The following is a 22,512-nucleotide window of genomic DNA, read 5'->3' on the forward strand; positions in this document are numbered from 1 at the left end:
GTGCTCACTTTTATTTTGTAGAATAAACGGAAGTTGCGTAGTGCGTGTCTTCCGCACCGTTTCCGCAGCACAGAGACCCTCCCACAGGAAATCCCAGTTTTGATTTGAATTCAACCAACCAAACTCAAGCAGAGGCGGATTTTCACGGCCAGTGGGAATTTTGAATTTGTATCATGCTATTTACACTCTTACACACAAACAAATGACAAATATAATTGTATTAAAAAACCGACTACATAGGAGCATGTGTTTTTATCTTAAGGAGTGAAAAGTGGGTCTAATGGCGGTTACTGAACTAGCCAAGCCAGTAGCAACAGAACGCTAATTAAAAAGCTCTTTAAATCGCCATTTTAAAATTTCGCAAATTTTTTACTTCATGGACGCTGCCTAATACACAATAATGAAAGCGATGAAAGAGGAGACTACTGAAATAAAGCAGATTAAGGACGACAAAGACCTCAGTAAGTTGATTTTCTTCCAAGTTTACGTGGCAACGAATTTCTTCGTCATGATAATAACAATAATCAGAAAAATACCTATATACCAGAATATTTCTTTACAGTCTCGTCAACTGAATTTTGTGTCTGTCATTTAGTTTGTAGTCTTTGCAAGAGGTCCGACAACATTCCAGAGAAGTATGGGGAGAAGATCACCCTCCAACAACACAACCTGACTGTCCACTATTTCTGTCTGGTGAGAATGAGAAATCACCAAATTACATTTAACGTTAGTCTTTGGATTTTACTGTTGTCTGAGTGAAGTGTCTGACAGCTCTTATTGCAACAATGGTCATCGACGTCTGTTACCTTTTTCAGACGTTGATGATCATGTGTATTTGTGCAATACATTTCATTTTGGAGTAGTTAAATAGTATCTATTTATTTTACACAAAACTGTCTTTATCTCTTATTGTTATTTTGTCTTTTATCATGTATTACATTTTACTCCTCCCACTACCGCAGTTTAATGATTAAAAAAAAAAAATCTACCCTAGATGATCACACATATACTTGGTTATTTCTAAATTCTGTCAGCCATGAATCTTTTATGGTAATGCTTAATATCACACCCTGCTTATTGTATTTAATTCACATTTGTTTTCAAACAGGAAAGTTGTTAACTTCTAAATCTAGTTAACAGCTTTATTTTGTATTACAAACAAGCTACAGTTAGTCCAAAATGCAGCCGCTAGAGTTCTTACTAGATCAAGAAAATATGACCATATAACACCGATTTTATCATCACTACATTGGTTACCTATAAAGTTCAGTATTAATTACAAGGTATTGCTACTGACTTATAAAGCCCTAAACGGCTTAGCTCCAGTCTATTTAACGGATCTTCTATCGCCCTATAATCCATCGCGCTCTTTAAGATCACTAAATTCGAGGCTTTTGGTCATACCTAGGATATCTAGTTCCACCAAAGGAGGGAGAACATTTTCACATTTAGCTCCAAAACTCTGGAATAGTCTTCCTGATACTGTTCGTTGCTCAGACTCACTCTCCCAGTTTAAAACTAGATTAAAGATGCATCTCTTCAGCCAGGCATTCATATAATATTCTTAATCTTACAGTTCAAACTGCAATCCGGTCTCTAGTTCATAAACGCCAGAGGAGAACTGGCCCCCGACTGAGCCTGGGTTCTCCCAAGGTTTTTTTTTTTTTTCTCTCCATTAGGTCAACCTGATGGAGTTTTTTCGGTTCCTTGCCACTGTTGCCTTTGGCTTGCTCAGTTGGGGATGTTTTGGGAATATTTAATTTAATTTTTATCAATCAATAAATTTCACTAGAAACAAACCTTGTTGTATTATTTTAATTTAATACTGTGAAGCTGCTTTGATGCAATCTGTATTGTGAAAAGCGCTATACAAATATACTTGGCTTGTATTATTATGTAGAGGAATTGTAGAAGGCATCACTAAAATCTTAATTCATGCATAAAAGTGAGTCAATTATTCTTCTATATAATTTTACAGCTGATGTCCAGTGGAATATGTCAGAGAGGGGAGGAGGATGAAGATGTCCATGGCTTTCTCGTGGATGACATAAAAAAGGAGATCCGCAGATCTTCGAGGCTGGTAAACACACATTTGACTGTTGACGTGTTCCATTTAACACTGCAGAAATGTCACTGATTCTGTGTCACTGTTTGACTTGCAGAGGTGCATGCACTGCAAAAAGGTTGGTGCATCAGTGGGGTGTTCCATCAAAAGCTGTCGGCAAATGATCCACATGCCTTGTGGAGTAGAGCAGGAGTTTATTTTCCAGTTTACTGGCTTGTTTCCGTAAGTGTCTCTTGTGATATGCAAAATTTGAGTTAAAAAAGTTCAAAAGTTTGGTAAAAAAAAAAAGAAAAAAGATGCTTTTTCAGTGTTTTTTTGTTTGTTTTTGTTTTAAAGAAGTCTCTTTTGCTCAGCTCAGCAGCCATAGAGTGGTGCAGGAATGGCGTATTTTTGTTGGCCAACTCTGAAGTTAGCGTCACACTGGTTCCCTTGACAAAAACCCAATACAATTTTTCCAATGGCTTTTGAACTATTGCAGAAAATAAGGTCTGTAATTAACAAAAGCTTATGATTCGTACGTTTTGTTCATTGTGAAAATCTTCGCAAATTAACATAACTTTTATCATTTTTGAAGCGTAAATAGTACCATCACTAGAAGTCAAAAGCTAAATATAGGCTATAAACAAACTGCACCTTGGTTGCATGACTTCAGCGTCACCATCACTAAGCTCTTTAAGAGCATTTTCCCTTAAAGTTCCAGTTATAATAGTTTTTAACTACTATAAACACAATAAGGCTGTGAAATCGGGCTAGTGATTGTATGTATCTGTTTAATGTCCCTGACAACCTCTGTAGTCCCATGTAGCCATTTATTAGCAACCACTTTTTTCAAGACAAGTAAAAGCTTGAAAAAAATCACAATGTGGTTTACTAATGTATTTTATGTTGTAGAAAAAAACATGAAAATATCTTGAACTTGTTCAACACAGACCTTAATTCAGGCATGTAACCAAAAACCCATTGACTTCGGGACGATGGTACCAGAAGTGGTAAAATGCAAACTCATTTTCTGCTTTTGGCCTAAAAAAAAAGTCACCCCTGCACCACTCTATTGATCCTTCAGAAATCATTCAAATATGCTGATTTGGTGATCAAGTAACATTTCTTTTTTGTAGGACCTGTGATCTTTTATAGCATTATAAATGTCTTTACTGTCACTTTTCTTGACTAAAACAAAATCAATTTCTTTCAATATTTCACCTTAATGACCCCAAACTTTTGAATGGTAGTGTAATGTCCTTTCAATTTCCAATAATTTAATTCTTCAGGCTTCTCATCTTTGGTATTGATCATGATGGCAATTATTTGCAGGTCTTTCTGTAAAAAACATGCACCTAGTCAGTCCTGCGTCTCCAGCCCCAGTCTGCCCCTCTCCTGCGCCGTCTGTCTTGAGCCCATTGAGTCTGTCCTCTCCTACAATGTCCTCAAGTGTCCTGCGTGTCATGGAAGCTGGTTTCACAGGGATTGTGTACAGGTAATTGTGCCACAAATTCAAACATATTAAAAGATGAAGATCTGGAATTAGAAATTTAAGTCTGGCTCTTAACTATTTTGTTCCAGCATTATGCACACAGTGCTGCCATGTTTTTCTTCAAATGCACACTTTGCAATAACAAGGACCAGTTTCAGCAGGAAATGCTCAGAATGGGAATATATATACCAGAGCGGTAAATACAATTTATTTCCTTCTAATATTGTTTTGAGAGATTTAAGTTTGAGTGAAAAATATATTCTCATTGGCTTGGACTGCCAGCAGTGAAGTATGCATGTATATGTATATTAATTTATATATCTATATATGTGTGTGTATGGGTTTTTTTCCCTCATCATTTTGGCATCACAAGACAATAAGTTATAAATATTTATTAATTTTCCATTACTATATATGTTAATATATTGTATATTTTTCAGGGATGCATCATGGGAACTAGAGGAAAATGCATTTGGAGAGTTGCTGCAAGTGTACCAGCACTGCGATGCTGTAAAGTGTCTAAGTCACAAGGGTCGTAAACACAGCTCACAGTCAGGGTAATTTCAGCATTTTATTCAGTCATTCTAAAATAATGAAATTGATTGTCGGGTTGTTTTTGAAAAGGATTCTAACTATCATTAAAATTACAAATACTTTACTTCACAGGTTGTTTGAAATTGTTCGTTGTAAGTTGTGTGGATCCAGGGGAACTCATCGAAAGTGCTCCAACCTTAGGCTTTACGACACCGACTGGGTTTGTGCTGACTGTAAAGCTGCTGTTGAGGAAAACAGTAAGCTCTCTAAACTATTGTTTAATATCTGCTTATTTTGTAGAATTAATCCATAGTTGCATACTTCACCTTTTGTAAACTGCCTTTTATTATATGTTTGTTTGTTTGTTTTTTGCCAGAGTCAGTGCAATTGCCCAACCATGTTGAATCACCGCTGGCTATAAGGCAAGAGAGGAAGAGGCTGTTTAAAAACATCTCTGACTTTCACTCTTCACTCATCACTAAAAGGTACTTGCCTAATCAATAGAATATGGGTTGAGTCGGTAATATTCTGGGTTGTTTATAAGTTCATGTCTCTGGACTATTATACCATAGAGGTTGTGTGCTGTTAATTATCACAGAAATAATTTCAGGCTCATTCCATCCTCAGTTTGCCATTGTATAGTGATTGTAAAATGTAATGAAGAACTCTATATAAATAAAAGTATTATTAATTACTTTTTTTTTATAATAATAATTTTAGCAATAATAAATTATAATTATAGTTTTTATTGTTCCTTTAGATTTTTGAATTCAGTTTCTTCTCCACCGTCAACATAACACCTAAACCCAACATCCATTAATTCCATGGGGTTGCAGAATCTGTTTCAACACACACACACACACACACACACACACACACACACACACACACACACTTAAGCTGATCCATTGAATCATCATTTTTGCTTTATTTTGAGCACCTTTCGTGAAAATGTGAAAAATTCCTTTTCTAGGCAGCGTGTGCCAGCCACTTCTCCAGAGGTCTTAATGGATCTGGCCTGTCAGATATCACTGCAGCAGTCCACAGAAGTGCTAGTGGGAGATGATGATGGGGTGATGGAAGCAGCTCTGCAGGTTCTGCGGCAAAGTGACTTTAATCCCTGCTGCACACTTTCTGTGAAATTCTCCAAAGACAAACTGAACAACAACATTAGGAATCAGCGTCGCTTTCTCAAGCGACTTGTTTCGAAGCTGCAGATGTCAGAAATCTTTGAGGGACCTGATGGAGTTAAAAACCTGGCTCTGAACTCAAAAGGTAGAACAGATTATTTAATTCAAGCTTGTTTTAATTTATTTTTCTTGAAAATATACCATTCCAGACTAATACAGTGCCTGACAACTTCAAAACTAGGTGACCTTCAAAACTAATAATTGTTGTGTGTGAACAGCTCTGAGGGATGATCTCTACTTTGAAGTCGGCTGTCTGTTAGCCCTCTCTTTGATTCACGGAGGTCCTCCCTTGGGCTTCTTCTCTCCAGCCCTCTACCATAGCCTGTTCAAATACCCCACAAACTACAGGCCTACTTTACAAGACCTCGGAGACACTGCTTTTGCACACAAAATCAGACAGGTGAGTTATATTGTTCTTACATTGTGCTTTAAAACTGCTGTTGCATTGAGACACATGATTACAATGAACCGAACAGTTGTTGAACTCTGAATGCACTTTTAGATTGCAGAAGCAAACTCAAAGAAGGAGCTTAGACATGCAATGCAGTCAGCGTCACAATACTTGGAAGCAGCAGGCTGCTGGCGAAAGATCAGCAAACTCTCTGAGAAGGACATGTTGGTGGAGGATGTACTAAATTTCTACCTGATCATCAGACTACAGCTGCCTCTGCAGAGGTTGGTACCCTAAACTGCCTGTGTTATTACATATATTTTAACATCTATAAAACAATTATACAAATACATATTTTATTTAATATGAATGCATTAAATGTATTGAACAAGTGGCAGCAAAAACATTTAAAATGTTACAAAAGATTTCTATTTGTAATAAATGCTGTTCTTTTTTAACTTTCAATTCATCTTAGGATAAAAAAAAAAGTGCATTTACATCTATGAATTTAGCAGACGCTTTTATCCAAAGTGACTTAAAATAGATTATAAAAAGTGTCATAGAGCCGGCAATATTTGGCAGTATACAATACCACATTTATTAGAAAGCTAGATTTGGAAACAAGCTAGAGCAGAGGAGAGCAAAGCATTTTTTCTTCTTTTTTGCAAGTGCATTGCTTTAGTATCACTGTTTTTACGGAAATAAGCAGCAAAACTGTATTCATCATTGATAATAAGAAATGTTTCTTGAGCAGCGAATCAACATTAGAATGATTTCTGAAGGATTATTTTAAAATCTAGTAAAACAGAAAACACTTATTTTAAATGGTAAGAATATTTCACAATATTACTGTTTTACTGTATTTTTGATCAAATAAATGCACCCTCGGTGAGCATAAATGACTTCTTTCAAGCGTACAAACACCAAGCTTTTGAATGGTAGTGTATACACGTTTTACAATACCTGATTTTTTTCCACACCGTAAGTAAATGCTCACTTATTTGCTTGTTTATATTGCCAGATTTCGTGAAGGTTTGAGGACCCTAGGACTGTTTGAGCAGGTTCAGATGTGTGCAGAGTCTTTCTATTCAGTCTTCTGTGGGCCTGTGGAGAGGCTGACGGCTGAATCTGTCATGGAGCTCTTTACTGCCCGCTTTTCAGAGGAAAAAGAGCGACAAGCAAAAGAAAACACAACAATGAACTATTGGAAACAGTTTCTGCATGAGTGTGATGGTATGTTCCCTACAAAATATGTTATTGTATTGTATGTTGATAGAATTTAGATTCTTAGGTATATCATAAAATCTATAATAGAATATGACAAGTCCTCATGAAATCAAAATTTGCCCTATTTACTTTAGCACACATTACTGGTCTTAAGGTGAACAATTAATCCGTGCAAGATAATACACAGAATTCTTTTTTTTGTCATGGTTATCTTTAATCAAAATCTGAAAAGTTACTTCCGGTCTGGAATGGCATTCCATCAGTTTGGAACGCTTAACCAATCCCCTCCAACCATTAGTCTGCTATGAGCGAGAGAGATGGATAAAATAAAACCCTGCCTTCTATTCAATATCCGTTTCACTTGGAAATACGTCATAGCACTGAAGTAAAATCTGTTGCTTCTTCCAGTTCACGTGACTTTAAGATGTGTTAGAAAACAAGCTGTAATTTGCATGATCTTAAAGGAACACTCCGACTTTTTGGGACTTTAGCTTATTCACAGTATCCCCCAGAGTTAGATAAGTCCATACATACCTTTTTCATTTCTGTGCGTTCTGTAAGTGTTATTTGACGCACCCACCGCTAGCCTAGCTTAGCACAAAGACTGGATGTAAATGGATAATGGTAGCATACTAATCCCAATAAGTGACAAAATAATGCAAACATTTTCCTATTTACATGTTGTGATCTGTATAGTCACAGCATGTACAAATAACAAGGCTATATGAGACAGAGACCATTTTTAATCGTATAAATACTGGGAACTATATTCTCACTAGGCGTAGGAGCACAGCTACTTGGGCAGAGTGATTAGCGCAGCACACGAGACGCCCTGTGGTGAGGAGCAGAGAGTTCGCTCAGATTTGGAGTAATAGAGTCAGCAATTACTAGAAAGTAAATTTATAGTTTACAATCATGGGTGTTCGCTGTATTGTAAAGAGCTGCGACAATAAACAGGGGAGACCAGGTAATACTATGATGTTTCATAGAATTCCAACCAAAAACGCTGACCTGATGAATCGATGGCTACTTGTTTTGGGTAGCCTAGATCCAAACACACCTGTAAACAGCATCAAGAAGTATTTCGTTTGCTCTGAACATTTTACTATAGACGACTATTTTGAAAAAATGCAAGTTGCCACACGGACCATGAAACGTGTGCTAAAGGATACAGTCATCCCATCGATAATAAAGACAGGACAAATTTAATCACCTGTTGCTGCGGTAAGTGTTCCATTATGTTTTGAGATGACTAACATTAGCCATACTGTAACAGTGCCATGCTAATGTAATGTAACCTTAGTAGTGACACTATTACGTGAATAGAGGCTCCGTGTATCCCCTTTATTGTTATTATCACTGTACTATGAATGATCATTATAACAAAATCACTTACTTGGTGGACAGCTGACCATTAGGTTCACTCGGCATGGGGCGTTTCTTCCAGTTGATCTTCCGTGGTAGTGACGCAAATATTTTGATTGTCATCACTCATCAAGCCTTGACATTGATGGCAATACCCGGTCCCATTCATTACAACAAAGGCACTAGGTTTCTGTCGGCATAGGTTGGCATGTTCCACATTTACACCACCAGTCCGTGTTCGTTCTGATTCTCCCTTCGACATCAATCTGTTCGGCATCTTGTCTTACAGCTTCCAAAGTTTGTAACTCCTCGTCTGTGTATTCTGGCTCAAAACTATATGGTTCTGGATCTTGGTTTGATACACAGTAAAATTCCTCTGACAATTCCTCAAAGTCAGCCATGATCACGAGTCGCGTTCGCTACTAGCTAGTCTGTCACGTTTGTTTTGTTTACGGAACCATCAACAGTCAGGGCGTCTCGTGTGCTGCGCTAATCACTCCGCCCAAGTAGCCACTCCGCCCAAGTAGCTGTGCTCCTACGCCTAGTGAGAATATAGTTCCTAGTATTTATACGATTAAAAATGGTCTCTGTCTCATATAGCCTTGTTATTTGTACACGCTGTGACTATACAGATCACAACATGTAAATAGGAAAATGTTTGCATTATTTTGTCACTTATTGGGATTAGTATGCTACCCTTATCCATTTACATCCAGTCTTTGTGCTAAGCTAGGCTAGCGGTGGGTGCGTCAAATAACACTTACAGAACGCACAGAAATGAAAAAGGTATGTATGGACTTATCTAACTCTGGGGGATACTGTGAATAAGCTAAAGTCCCAAAAAGTCGGAGTGTTCCTTTAACCCTTTTCTTGTTTTCCAGAGGGTCGGTGTGCAGCATCACTTGAGGACATCCTAACATTCGCCACTGCTGCAGATTTGGTTCCGTCCATTGGATTCAAACCCACCCCGTCTATTTCGTTCTTCAGCTCACCAGACCCTTCATGTGCCTTTCCCCAGAGCCACTGTGATGCCAATCATCTCATTCTGCCCATACTACCCTCTTATGAGCTCTTCAAGAAACATTTGGATTACACAGTGTGTCAATTCTCAGTTATGCAGGACATTTAAAAAAAACAACCATCTTTCCTAACTGGATATTTCAGTAGACTCATGGTGTGCATTTACCTAATGATCCACAATGATGCTTAGTCTATTTATTGGGGTTAATGAGTATTATACATATTCATATGGTATTTTTCAACCTAACTCACATTAGCATTAATTGATCATAGTTGCTCCTCATTTTATTTATCAGTAGTCCCAGGTGTTGCCAACTCTTCAGTTATGTAGCAGTACATTAGAATCACTCAACAGAGACGACAGACAATTTGACAGCTTTGCTTTAAGCCGTTCTATTGGGGCATCAACTACAAATCAATACATGTTCTACTACACAATCTTAGAAGTCATAAGATTGTCTGTTCTTTGTATTTTCAAAACAATTGTGTAGGCTTATAAGTGCATGCATTAACTTGAATGTGTAGCTCATAAATGGAGTAGGGCCTGAATTTATCAGCCACACACTTCTTTTTTTTTTTTTTTAGCTAGTAGCATTTCCAAAGATTAAACTCTTAAGTAGATAATGTTTTGTGTTCTTCTGAAAAGCATAGTTATTTAGCAGTGATTTTGTTTTTTCATACAAAAACAGTTCACAATAATAAGGATGCAATTTCCCGGTAGCCACAAGATGGTGCAATTGCAAGTTCTTTTTGCCACAATAGCTGGCTGCCTCACCACAAATTAATTAGTTGTTAATGAGTTAAATGATCTTACTGTTTGTGCCAGAGAGGCATGTTAGAATCATAGAAAAGCAGGTTTGCATTTGTTCTTGAGTAGTTTGTATTTCTCCTGATGTAGTTTGAGAGTGCATGATAACTTGTCAGCTCTGTATATCATAACTTATTACACTTTTTACTTTTGTTATCCTGTGTTTCCTCCATTGTCTTTATTAAATGATTCTGGACCTTTAATTTTTGGCATTTTTTTAATAAATAGTGTGTCTTTTTTTAACCAGTCTTGAGACATTGCACTTAAAAAAATGCATTTCCCAATAACTCATGCCATTGATCATGTGTCGGAGTGCGCGTTTCTGCATACTGACAGTGGTTCGCTGGTCGCCACGTCACCCTCGCAGTCGTCACTGCATAAACAGTAAAGATGGCGGCCTCCATCCGGGAAAAACAGACAGGTCTGTCCATAAGTTTGAATTTATATTGAAACACTCAGTGCTGTTGATGTTGATGAATTTCACGCGTTTTTTTTAAATAGTATTTATTTAAAATACATACATTAGCACCGAATACATAACAGCTGAAATTGTACAGTCCTGTCAGTGTAGCTGTGGATGCTAACCGTGTTGTTCATCTAGCAGCTGGTTAACAGATGAAAGGACTTATCCAGCATGAATAGTTAAATAAACATTTGTGCTTTTATGACTACGTACAGTCAACCAGCTCGTTTATGAAATCTACAGCTATTAATATCCCTTTTACCTTTCAGAAGGAACCCATCATTTGATTTAACAAGCTAGCTAAACTCACTCAGCGAAAACTATTAAGCTTAATATATTGTGGTAGAGTATAATCATGGTTGAACTTAATGTTTCATGGGTACAGTTTTTATGCTGAGGTTATTATTTTTACGGTTGTCATTGTCATTTATGGATACTGACAGTCGCTGTGCAGCTGCTACTATGTAAAATGTTATTCGTCTTAATGAATATGCAGTAGATGATTTAATGAGCAGCGTGTGAACATTGCACAAGTGTTCGCTACAAATATTGTATTGTGTGTTGGTAGAATTTAGATTCATATGCATATCATAAAAATTTAGAATATGATTATGTAAAATGTTATTCGTCATAATGAATATGCAGTAGATAATTTGTTGTTTAAAATACATTGGCTAATTCTGAAAATGAAGTGTTTCTGATATAATACTGCCAAAGTATGTTGGTATCAGAAATGTATCTTGTATTAAAATGATTTGTTTATGAACTGAGTCCTTTAAATCACAAACAAGTATATTTGTCTGTTTGTGATATTTTAAATAGTGATAGAAGTGATTTAAAATATACATTTTTCATGTTTTTATTTTCAGCTGCTCTGAAGCGAATGCTTAACTTCAATGCGCCACCCCTGAAAAACACAGCAGCTGAGCCGGTATGGAAGGTAAGTCTACAGAACAAACACCTTGGGGTTTCCTCATCCACTATGCAGTGCTTTTTAAACATGACTCAGTGATGCTTTTATAGTTCTGATTTGCATGCACACTCACCCTTTGCAATTCTTGTTAGGTACTTATTTACGATCGCTTTGGCCAAGACATCATATCTCCTCTGCTGTCTGTGAAAGAGTTACGAGACATGGGCATCACTCTGCACCTGTGAGGACCTATAATACTTTTTCTATTTAAATCAGGGATTTAATGAGATTGATTGTTTACATTTTGTTTGTTTCCTGTAGCTTGTTGCACTCAGATCGCGACCCCATTCCAGATGTTCCTGCCGTTTACTTTGTAATGCCCACAGAGGAGAACGTTGACAGGATATGTCAAGTAAATATGTGAACTAAACAACTGAATTAGTGTTTTTGTCAGTCCCGTTCCAGGACAATTTGTGAAGATCACACTATTGCAAAACTAATGATTTGGTTATTTTCACCATCACAGGACTTACGAAACCAATTATATGAGTCCTACTATTTGAACTTCATCTCCGCAATCTCTAGAAGCAAGTTGGAGGACATAGCAAGTGCTGCTCTAACAGCTAATGCTGTAAACCAGGTGACCAAAGTAAGTCAAACACATTTATTCATTGTGAATGTTAGTTGTATGTCCAAATCAGTTTGCTAGAGCTTTTAATTCCTGCTAGAGCTCTATAAATTCCTGAGAAAAGGCAAATAACATACTGTTCATTTGTATTATGCAGTTCAAGTATCAGACTGTTCTGTCCCTCCTCAGGTATTTGATCAATATTTGAACTTCATCACACTTGAAGATGATATGTTCATTCTCTGTAATCAAAACAAAGAACACATCTCCTATCATGGTAAGCTGCTAGACTGTTTTCAAATATTGACTTATTGACTTGTTTATTCATTTAATTTGTAATCTAAACAAAGTTATTAATAATGCTTCTGTTCTGTTCCCTCAGCAATTAATAAGCCAGATATCATGGACACAGACATGGAGGGCATAATGGACACAATAGTGGATAGCCTCTTCTGCTTCTTTGTCACTCTTGGTAAATAATGATACACATTTTAATCCTTTCATGCACATATACTGCCATGCCATGTTTGGGGTCAGTAATATGTTTTTAAATGTTTTTGAAAGAAGTCTCTTCTGCTCACAAATGCTGCATTTATTTGATCAAAACATAACAGTTAAATCTTATTACAATTTAAAATAACTGTTTTTTATTTTAATGTATTTTAAAGTGTAACTTAATACTGTGATGACAAAGCGGAATTTTTTTAGCAGCCAGTCTTCAGTGTCACATGATCCTTCATAGATCATTATAATATGCTGATTTGCTGCTCTAGAAACATTTCTATTAATATCAATGTTGAAAGCAGTTATTTGATGAATAGGAAATTTAAAGAACAGCATTCATTTGAAACAGAGATCTTTTGTAACACTATATATGTCTTAACTATCACTTTTGATCAATTGAATGCTTCTTTGCTGAATAAAAGTATTATTATTTTTTATTAAAACTGACCCTAAACTTTTGAACAGTAGTGTATTGTAAATAATGACTTATGAGTTAAAGCATTTATTTTTAAAGATTTCTGTGCCACTATTAGCACCAAATGAAATAGTATAAAATAATGGTTAATGATTCCCAATCACTCCCTCTGTCTGCCATTGTTTGACCAAACATGAAATTCCCACCACTAACTCAGTGTTAGTAAGTGTTTGTTTACACTCTTGAGGGGAATCAGACAACAAATTACTTCTAGATGTCTGCATATTAAGCTGGCCTAGGACAAAATATTTTAACATCCGAAAAAAATAACACCCTTCACCTTTAAAAATGCTTTAGCACAGAAATGGAAAATACTAAATTTTTTCTTGCTCCCTAAATCTTATGTGCTAAGACACAATCCTTTCCTCATATGGGGATATTCGTTTCTTTATAATCCATCTGACCTCTAATAAGGCAGAGTTCTTTCGTGGTACATGAAGTATTCATGATTAAAGACCTAATATTTAATCATAATTAAAGAGCCGTTTTTATACTAATTCTCACATTACAGCCATTAGTTTAACTCTCAACTGTCATAAAGAGCCACTGGGTGGCAGAACCTTCCCAATGTTGTTCTGTATATTTCTCAAAAGACAAAAACATTTAGATACGCATTGAATATTTCATTTAGGTCTATTTACATACTACACGACTACTAGAATTGTATATGGCAGAAACTTCACAATTCAAATTAAGTACATTGATCAAGCCTGTATTGTTGTTTTTGAAATGTGATTATGTGTGTCTTGGGAGCCTGTGAGCAGATATTTAATGCACCCTCCTATTGGCAGAACAGTGAGCTTTCCTGTTATCATAGGTGCTGTCCCAATAATCCGATGTCCAAGAGGGAATGCTGCCGAAATGGTAGCCGTGGTAAGAAACCCACTGCTCTGTTTTTTAATGTTCCTCAATTTCTTTTTAAACAGACCGAGACACCTTTGTTTACTCCTGCTCAGTAAAGAGGGGTTTACGAATTCAGAAATAGAGTATTATGGAATGGCTGTGGTCAAATGACCACCTCAACCCCTACATAATCTCTTTGTTGCAGTCCATTTGTACATTTTATACTCTAGTTTATGTGCACAGCGTGCAAACTGATACAGTCGCTTAATTCAGTTTCACTGATGGTACAGAATTCTTCTTTGTTCCGTATGTGGGACTCAGTCCAACCTTGGCTCGCTTTCACTAGAGTGCTGAACTTTTAGATGATTAGTTTCAGCAAAAGAATGTCTCACTGTAATATGAGACAAAATTAACACCTGTCGCTCAGGTTATTGGATTAATTTATTTTATACATATTGTACAACTCGTTTCTACTGGAAATATTAGTAATGTTGATTTAACACTTTTTCATCACAGAAACTTGACAAGAAACTGAGAGAGAATCTGCGAGATGCTCGTAACAGCCTGTTCACCGGAGACACCATGGGCACTGGCCAGTTCAGGTGGAGCAAAAACACACTCGCAAACCCCCATGCAACTGATATGAAGAGAATATGTATATTAGTTTTAGCCATAAATCTCTGTAAAGTATTTAGTCTATTTATTATTGTTATAAAAGCATAATCCAAGACACAAATCTTGATGGATGGATGGATAGACAGACAGACAGACAGACAGACAGATGGATAAATAGACTAACAGACTCTATTATACTAGGACATCTTAAGAAAGATGTAGAAATGGGCCATAAAAAGTCTCCCATCTTTCCCTCCACCTCTCCCACAGCTTCCAGAGGCCTCTGTTTGTTCTTGCCGATCGTAACTTGGATCTAGCAACTCCTCTCCACCACACATGGACGTATCAGGCTCTCATTCATGATGTGCTGGTGAGCAGAACCTAAAATATCCTTACATGACCCACAATTAATACTCCTTTATTTTCTACTAGTGTTAATGTTTTTTTTTTTTCCCTAAATGGAAACTTCAAATAGTTTCAAGTTGTGGCATATGGAAAGATGAAGTTATTGCAGTTATCATATGTATGATAAAGGGGTTTCATGAAATGTGGAATGTACGTGCTGGGTTGCTTTTTGTGCCAGTGATCATTAATCAAGTTGGTATTTTGTTCCACCGTCTCAAAAATGCTTTTCTCAACTCCCTGTATGGCAGCAGTGCGCTGCCATGCTAAAGGGAATTTTATTCTATGTACAGTGCTGCTCAAAAGTTTTCACACCCCTTGCAGAATCTAAATAAGTTTAACAAAATAAGAGGGATCATACAAAATGCATGTTATTTTTACTGTTCTGAATATGATATTTTACATAATAGATGTTTACATATAGTCCACATCTACAAGACAGAAAAATAGCTGAACTATAAAAATGACCCCGGTCAAAAGTTTACTCTTTTTTTTTTTTTTTTTTTTTTTTTTTTTTTTACAAATTTCCAAAAGTTTACCATATTACTTGATTCTTAATATGGTGTGTCGTTACCTGGATGATCCATGACTGTTTTTTTGTTTTGTGATGGTTGTTCATGAGTCCCTTGTTTGTCCTGAGCAGTTAAACTGCCAAATGTTCTTCGGAAAAATCATCCAGGTCCTAAAAATTCTTCAGTTTTCCAGCATCTTTTGTATATCTGAACCCTTTCCAGCAATGGCTGTATGATTTTGAGATCCATTTTTTCACATTGATGACAATTGAGGGACTCAAACACAACTATTAAAAAGGGATCAATCATTCACTGATGTTCCAGAAGGAAACACAATGCATTAAGAGCCGAGGGGTTAAAACCTTTGAACAGGTTGAAGATGTCCAATTCCTTTTCATTTAGTCCTGCACTTCGGAAGCAACAGAAAATACTGTTTTAAATGTTTCCCCGAAGACAAAATAAGTACAATTTACCTTGATCTTCAAATTCAAAAAGTTTTCACCCCCTGGCTCTTAATGCAACGTGTTTCCTCCTGGAACATCAGCGAATGTTTGAATCTTTTTTTAATAGTTGTCCCTCCTTTGACCTCAGTGTGAAAAGATGGATCTCAAAATCATACAGTCCCCACTAGAAAGGGTTCAAATATGCTGGAAAACTGAAGAATTTTTGGGACCTGGAGAATTTTTCTGAAGAACATTAGGCAGTTTAACTGCTCAGGACAAACTAGGGAAACAACCATAAAAAAAAAATAAAAAAAAAAAAAACAGTCATGGATCATCCATAATGACACACAGTAATAAGAATCAAGGGTACGTAAACTTTTGAACAGGGTCATTTTTATAAATTCAGCCATTTATTTTTGGTCTTGTGGACTATATGTAAACATCTTTTATGTAAAATATTTTATTCAGGACAGTACTTAATAAAAAATAACATACATTTTGTATGATCCCTCTTATTTTGTTAAAATTATCCACATTTTCACAGATTCTGCAAGGGATGTGTAAACTTTTGAGCAGCACTGTATATTTTTTATTCAGAGTAAAATGTTATTGGCGTGTATTGTGTTTTATGTCCTGTATTGTGTTTTGATTCAGTTCTGTTGCCTTGCCTAACCAACATTATGCACTATATCAGGACTTCCACCTGAACCGGGTCAGTGTGGAGGAGTCTCAAGGGTCAGAGGCCAGCCCAGCAGGAGCTCGACCCAAAAAGAAAAACAAGAAGAGCTATGATCTCACTGCTGCTGACAGATTTTGGCAAAAACACAAAGGAAGGTAAATATCTCCTGCTGATAAAAATCATGTATCCAAATTAAGGCAATTATTGTTCATTTAATAAATGTTTTAATTGTTTTTTCTTTCTTCAAGCATTTAGTATCTATTATAAATATAATTCATTCTGATTTGAAATCTATTAAACTGATGACTGTGAAATAATGTGTCTGATGGAAGTGCTTTTGACTGTTACTTCTCTACATTTTGCTAATAAGTTTCCAGAGACCTTATTCTGTCCTAGTTTTTAAATAAGTGATAGTTCACCCAAAAAGGAAATTTGTCATCATTTACTCACCCTCATGTCATTCCAAACTTGTATTCCTTTTTTTTTTGTCCATACAATGGAAATCAGTGGGCAACAAAACAGTTTGCTTACCAACATTTTTCAAAATATCTTTTTGTGTGTGTGTTTAACAGAGAAAGAAAGTCATACAGGTTTGTAATGACATGACAGCATTTTCTTGGGTGAACTATCCCTTTAAGGACATTTAATAAACCAACTGAACTGCAAACATGTAAATGCTTGATAGGAAAGCATTCCTAGTTGTCTTAATTCACTCATCTGGTTTGTCAGATGTCACAGTGTTCATTAATATTTAAGAATGTTTGCTAATGTTTAAAAGTTTTGCAAAATTGCATCAGTTCGGTGTTTTGGAAACTGCTTAGTGTCGTTCCTGTTTTCAGGACTCTATGCAGCAGATTATACAGATTTATTTACAACAGCTTAATGACACTTATTTTTAGCCTCCTCTGCAGAAAAGCATTTAATTGATTTCTGTGCACCATTTCAGTCCATTCCCTGAGGTTGCAGAAGCCGTGCAGGAGGAACTGGATACATATCGAGCCCAAGAGGATGAGGTTAAACGCCTCAAGAGCATCATGGTAGGTTGATAAGGCTGATGCTAAATTATATATGAAGGAATTGTTGCATGCTGGTTAACACAGATAAATGTGGTTTTCTTCAAAGGGCTTAGAAGGGGAGGATGATGGAGCCATTAGTATGTTGTCAGATAACACTGCCAAACTTACCTCAGCCGTCAGGTAAGTTCCTTGTACTAGGAAGTAATCGTGTATTTTTGCGTAAAGTACCAGTATGATGTATTGAACGTTAATTATTAACATGTGCATATTAATTTGGATGGATTTTTTAAGTGCTGGAAATATAATTGAAAATATTTATATAAATAATATTAATATAAATGTAAAGCATACTATTCAAATAATATTTATATAAATTATAATATATTTTGCTTATGATTTAAAATCTGCTAAGGGGTCATTAAATGTAACAAATCATGTCAACTTATTTTATTAAACTTTTATAACTACCTTAATCTTTTAAACAACTGAAAAGGTAGTGATCAAACTACATTTAATAAAAAAACACCTGTCAAGTTTATAATATATATTACACAGCATATGAGGGTCAAAATGGATGTCTATAGGGACTCATCTCAAGATTGCTTATTTAAAGTTCATCTATTGCCAAAATTAAGGGGAAATAAATTCAGTCACGAATAGAAAATTATTGAAAATATTCAAATCAGGAATGTCAGAATGAAAATCAGAATGCATAGTTCGTGGATAAAAAAATGTCTGTCAAATCCAATGCACTGAACAATGTCAAGTTTTTCACTCAGTTCCCTGATCATTCTGATTAAATTTTAACAAGTGAAGAATACATTTATACTCATGTGCTTTATGTATTATGCACGTTATCGTCTCTAACAGACAGCATGTTGAAGCGTGTTCTCCCTCTTCTTGGAAAGCAATGATGCATTCAAAACCTCTGGTAGTGTGAGTTTTCCAAGAAACGTGTGTACTTGCTGGACCTTTGCTTCTCATAAATAATATTGTGTATTGTGCACTTTATTTTATGACATACATCGATGTCTTGATATTCAAATGATGTGGGTTTGAAAACTGATGGATAACATTTTAACATTTTAGTTAACATTTAAATATATTTCAGTTTTTATTAAATTATGCAAATGAAAAATATCATTATATAATCTAATTACATCCAGTACTTGTCTCATATTGCATGAGAGATATTATACATATGTATTAGTCATTGCACTCACAAAGGGCCTATCGTTGAACCCCTGCCTGACCCTACGCGTATAGAGTAGGATAACAGCGTGCTCTTCTCTCTCTAAACAGTTCTCTTCCTGAGCTCCTGGAAAAGAAGAGACTGATTGACCTCCACACCAATGTTGCCACAGCAGTTTTGGACCACATCAAGGTCAGTGCTCAATGAGAAAAATGTTTTTCATCTCTTAGGTTACATTTTCTCAGCACATTATATTATTTCTGCGAGGTAGAGTTGCATATTTTTCTTCTAAATTTGCCTGTCTGTCTTTAGAGCCGTAAGCTTGATGTGTACTTCGAGTACGAAGAGAAGCTTATGAGCAAATCCACGCTCGATAAATCCCTGCTGGACATTATCAGTGATCCTGATGGTGAGTCTTCCTTGTGTTAAACATTCAAGGCTAATAGTCTCATCAGTTCCATCTCAGATCTGTGATAATGAACCTTAAGCCCTATTTGGACAGGATTAGTTTCATACAGGGAGGTGGGGTGATGAAAGATTTACCAAAGCTTGTCTGTGATTTTAATCTTGTCCGAATTGGCCATTTCAGTAATATTTCAGACCTTTTCTGCTCTGCGTATTCTCATGCTAGTAAAGATTACATTAGGGCTGCACAATTAAACAAAATAAAAACTGAAATAGCAATATGACTTATCCAAGCGCAAAGGCTGTGATGTATATATGAATAAATATATGCGTTGGATGTTCCAGAGTGAAGTGCAGCACTGTGCTCCTTCACAATTGAGCAGCTCATGATCTTGTGTTTTTAGTTTCTCAGAGCGACTTGGTTGGCAGTAAATGCTGCTCCACATGAACTCCTCTCTGAGTTTGGGTCACTTATTAACATGCATTTGGGAAGGCAACGTGCATCTTCCCAAACTTGCAGTGAGCAGTTCTAAAGCCGTTGTCAACAAGAGAAGCTTTAAAGGTTCCCATCTTAAATATAATATTATTATTATTATTATTATTATGATAATTTTTTTTTGATAATAGTAATTTTGGTCCCACTTTATATTAGGCCGTGTAGTAACATTTAAATTAATCATTTGTTACAATACACTTAATGTGTACATGCATGTTTTTACATTGTACTTATGTTTAAAAATACCTGCATATAATTACGTCCGAAATTAATTTCTGTTATGATATCTATAATTACACTGTTGACCCTTCCCTTACCCTTAAACCTGCCCATACCACCAAACCTGTCCCATTTTACCCGTATCCCACCTCAATAGGAGCACAAGTGTTTTGCAAAACAACATGGACACAATAAGTACAAAAAGTACACATTGTACTTATGTTTTTTATATAAGTACATTGTAGTTAAAGACACTTATATAAAGTGTGACCATCATTTTTATCAGATTTTTTCCCCATATCATGCAGCCCTACATTAAAGTGTCTTTTAGTTATATACAATTCCCTGTAGAAATGCCCACAGGTAAAAACAATCCCATGTGAACAGTACTCTAATATCTGATTGGAAGAGCCCTACCCAAAGCCATTGCAAATATGCAATATCGGTGACTGCACATTCATTGAATTTTATGCTACCAGAACAAGTTGCTACAAACCAATAATAATACTGCTAGGTAATAGAAATAATATTGATGATGACAATAATAAGATCTTTGATTAATATGTGGCTTGGCAACCATGACAAACTACACATTCTGCCTGACTAAACCCCATAATTGTGGTAAAACCTCTGTAACGCTTGGCCTCAAGTGGCTTATTGCTTTAATAAGCCTTGATTTGTCAGATAGTCTTTGAGCTTGAACCGTAATCCAAACACCACTATATCCCTCAAAGCATGGCATACTGCCTTACTGTCATAAAATTTTGTTTTACCAAGAGCAGCCCCATCCGGAGAGATCAAACAAAACTAATTGAATGAGTAACTCATACCCCCTTCCCCTAATGAGAGCCTATCCCACCCCCTCATCCTCATCCAGTCATTTTTCCAGCTTAGCGGACTGAAATGCATCACATCCCTAGGGGGATGCGGCCCACTCTAAAGGCTCTCTGTGATGCTACCACAGGACGGGATTTGTTTTCTCTCCTGCCAGCATTGTGAGGTTTCAAGAGGACACTGTTTCTTAATCTCCACAGGGTCCTCTGTTGGTTCATGGGTTTTCTTATGAGTACACAGGAATGCCCACCTACTATAATGATAGTGATCAGTTTTTTTTTTTATACACAATGCTTTATTGTTCCGAAGAGCGCAATGATTGTTTCAACAAACTCTACTAGTTCTTGAATTTAAAGTAACTGTATGCATTTGCATGATGACTGTATAAATGTTGTTCTTATTGGTAGCTGGAACAGCAGAGGATAAGATGAGGCTGTTTCTGATCTACTACATCACTTCCCAGCAGCCCCCATCTGAGGTAAGGCCCCACACCACCACGGTCATGATCAAGTAGTTATCATAATAAACTATATCCCATAAGAAACATCACAGATCATAGCAACCTTAAAGGAATAATTTGGGTTCAGCACAAGTTAAGTTTATTGACAGCATTTCCAGCATAATATTGATTACCACTCAACAAAAGCGAATTGTGTGGCTTACTTTTGTATGGAAGCACTGACATAACATTTTCTGTTAAAAATTGTGTATTAATGAAGCAGTGAATTTGTCCTTGTCATTTTATGCGTAATGTTGTCATGACAACAAAAGTGTAAAATTGGATATAACTTTAAGCAATTTGTTCACAATAAAATCATGTACGCATATTGTTTACATCTTGTGGCTGTACTATTGAAACAGTAGGTATTTTAATATTTATGGGTTGGCACCTTTCATTTCCTTTGTGCATCACTGTTACCCAGATTTTTGCTTCTTTCTGTCCCCTTTTTTTTATAATTTTTTTAAGAAAATGCAGGACAAGTGGAAATAATTTTTTGTTATAATCAACATTATGCTACAAACGATGTTGAAAGAGCTTAACTCATACTGAACCCAGGATACTCCTTTAAGAGTACTAGATAAATAATCCTAAAACGTAGGTTCGAGGATGGCTGTGGTGGGCTACCCTGATGTGCACTTTCGGTAACACTACAGTTTATTATAATCAGTGGCAAATGCATGGATTTCATTGTTTGGGGACACATGGAGCCAAAAACATTCTGTCCATTTCCTATGAAGCTCAGCCCAGGTTCTTAAACTGTACTTTCAGAGTCTGTCTTCAAAAGCCTTGTTGTTCTTTGGGACACATGCAGTGCAGATTTGAGGAACACTGACACCCTTTGATGCCACAGCCAAGTGTTATTACTCTTGTACCTTGATAAAGCAGGATTGTTTAGCTAATGGCAAGATCTTTTCTGTGGGATGTTTCTTAAACGGCCATACAAATGAAAGTTTTGAGTTCTTGTGTACACTTCCGACGCGAGAGGACGGAACCGTGGGACCAAGCTGGGATGGACGATGTCCAAGTGACCACATTTCAACCCTGGAGAAAGCACACTGACCTGTGCTGACTGTCACTCTCTATTATGTTTATCAATGCAGGCTGTAAAAGCTTTGACTTTCCAAAAACAGAATGGTGTGCTTAGAGTTTGAACTATTTTTCCATGTCTTTTGGTATCATTTCTTTCATCTGTGTCCTTGTGAACCAGCGTGGGTTATTGTTGGCTGAGTATTTGCTTAAACTTCAAAAACAGCCAATTTGGTGTTTGTTTTTTGAGGCTGTAATTAGGTTGTCTGACATG

The 22,512-nt window shown here is 36.3% G+C and overlaps 2 protein-coding genes across 3 annotated transcripts in view; both read left to right on the forward strand.

Annotated features, from left to right (window-relative positions):
• Window positions 1-10,312, forward strand: g2e3 (G2/M-phase specific E3 ubiquitin protein ligase). The gene is made up of 14 exons (XM_081394536.1): window positions 1-461; window positions 596-693; window positions 1,979-2,080; window positions 2,163-2,287; window positions 3,377-3,539; window positions 3,626-3,732; window positions 3,977-4,093; window positions 4,203-4,327; window positions 4,447-4,555; window positions 5,044-5,345; window positions 5,479-5,660; window positions 5,763-5,935; window positions 6,673-6,884; window positions 9,125-10,312. The coding sequence occupies exons 1-14, from the start codon at window positions 401-403 to the stop codon at window positions 9,370-9,372; spliced, it is 2,124 nt and encodes a 707-aa protein (XP_081250662.1). The 5' UTR covers window positions 1-400; the 3' UTR covers window positions 9,373-10,312.
• Window positions 10,016-22,512, forward strand: part of scfd1 (sec1 family domain containing 1) — an 18,718-nt gene continuing 6,221 nt past the window's right edge. Inside the window, exons 1-16 of one of the 2 annotated variants that reach the window (XM_081394537.1) lie at window positions 10,016-10,492; window positions 11,404-11,474; window positions 11,600-11,688; window positions 11,769-11,859; window positions 11,974-12,096; window positions 12,265-12,352; window positions 12,458-12,547; window positions 13,872-13,927; window positions 14,414-14,499; window positions 14,783-14,882; window positions 16,564-16,703; window positions 17,495-17,585; window positions 17,671-17,744; window positions 18,867-18,948; window positions 19,069-19,165; window positions 21,118-21,188. In XM_081394537.1, the coding sequence (XP_081250663.1) occupies window positions 10,462-10,492; window positions 11,404-11,474; window positions 11,600-11,688; window positions 11,769-11,859; window positions 11,974-12,096; window positions 12,265-12,352; window positions 12,458-12,547; window positions 13,872-13,927; window positions 14,414-14,499; window positions 14,783-14,882; window positions 16,564-16,703; window positions 17,495-17,585; window positions 17,671-17,744; window positions 18,867-18,948; window positions 19,069-19,165; window positions 21,118-21,188 (1,380 nt within the window). In that variant the 5' untranslated portion in view covers window positions 10,016-10,461. Of the gene's footprint in view, window positions 10,713-11,403; window positions 11,475-11,599; window positions 11,689-11,768; window positions 11,860-11,973; window positions 12,097-12,264; window positions 12,353-12,457; window positions 12,548-13,871; window positions 13,928-14,413; window positions 14,500-14,782; window positions 14,883-16,563; window positions 16,704-17,494; window positions 17,586-17,670; window positions 17,745-18,866; window positions 18,949-19,068; window positions 19,166-21,117; window positions 21,189-22,512 lie in introns of both variants that reach the window. The other variant, XM_081394538.1, reaches the window with a different exon arrangement.

Source organism: Scardinius erythrophthalmus, assembly GCF_964197995.2.
Source record: "Scardinius erythrophthalmus genome assembly, chromosome: 19".
Taxonomy (NCBI): domain Eukaryota; kingdom Metazoa; phylum Chordata; class Actinopteri; order Cypriniformes; family Leuciscidae; genus Scardinius; species Scardinius erythrophthalmus.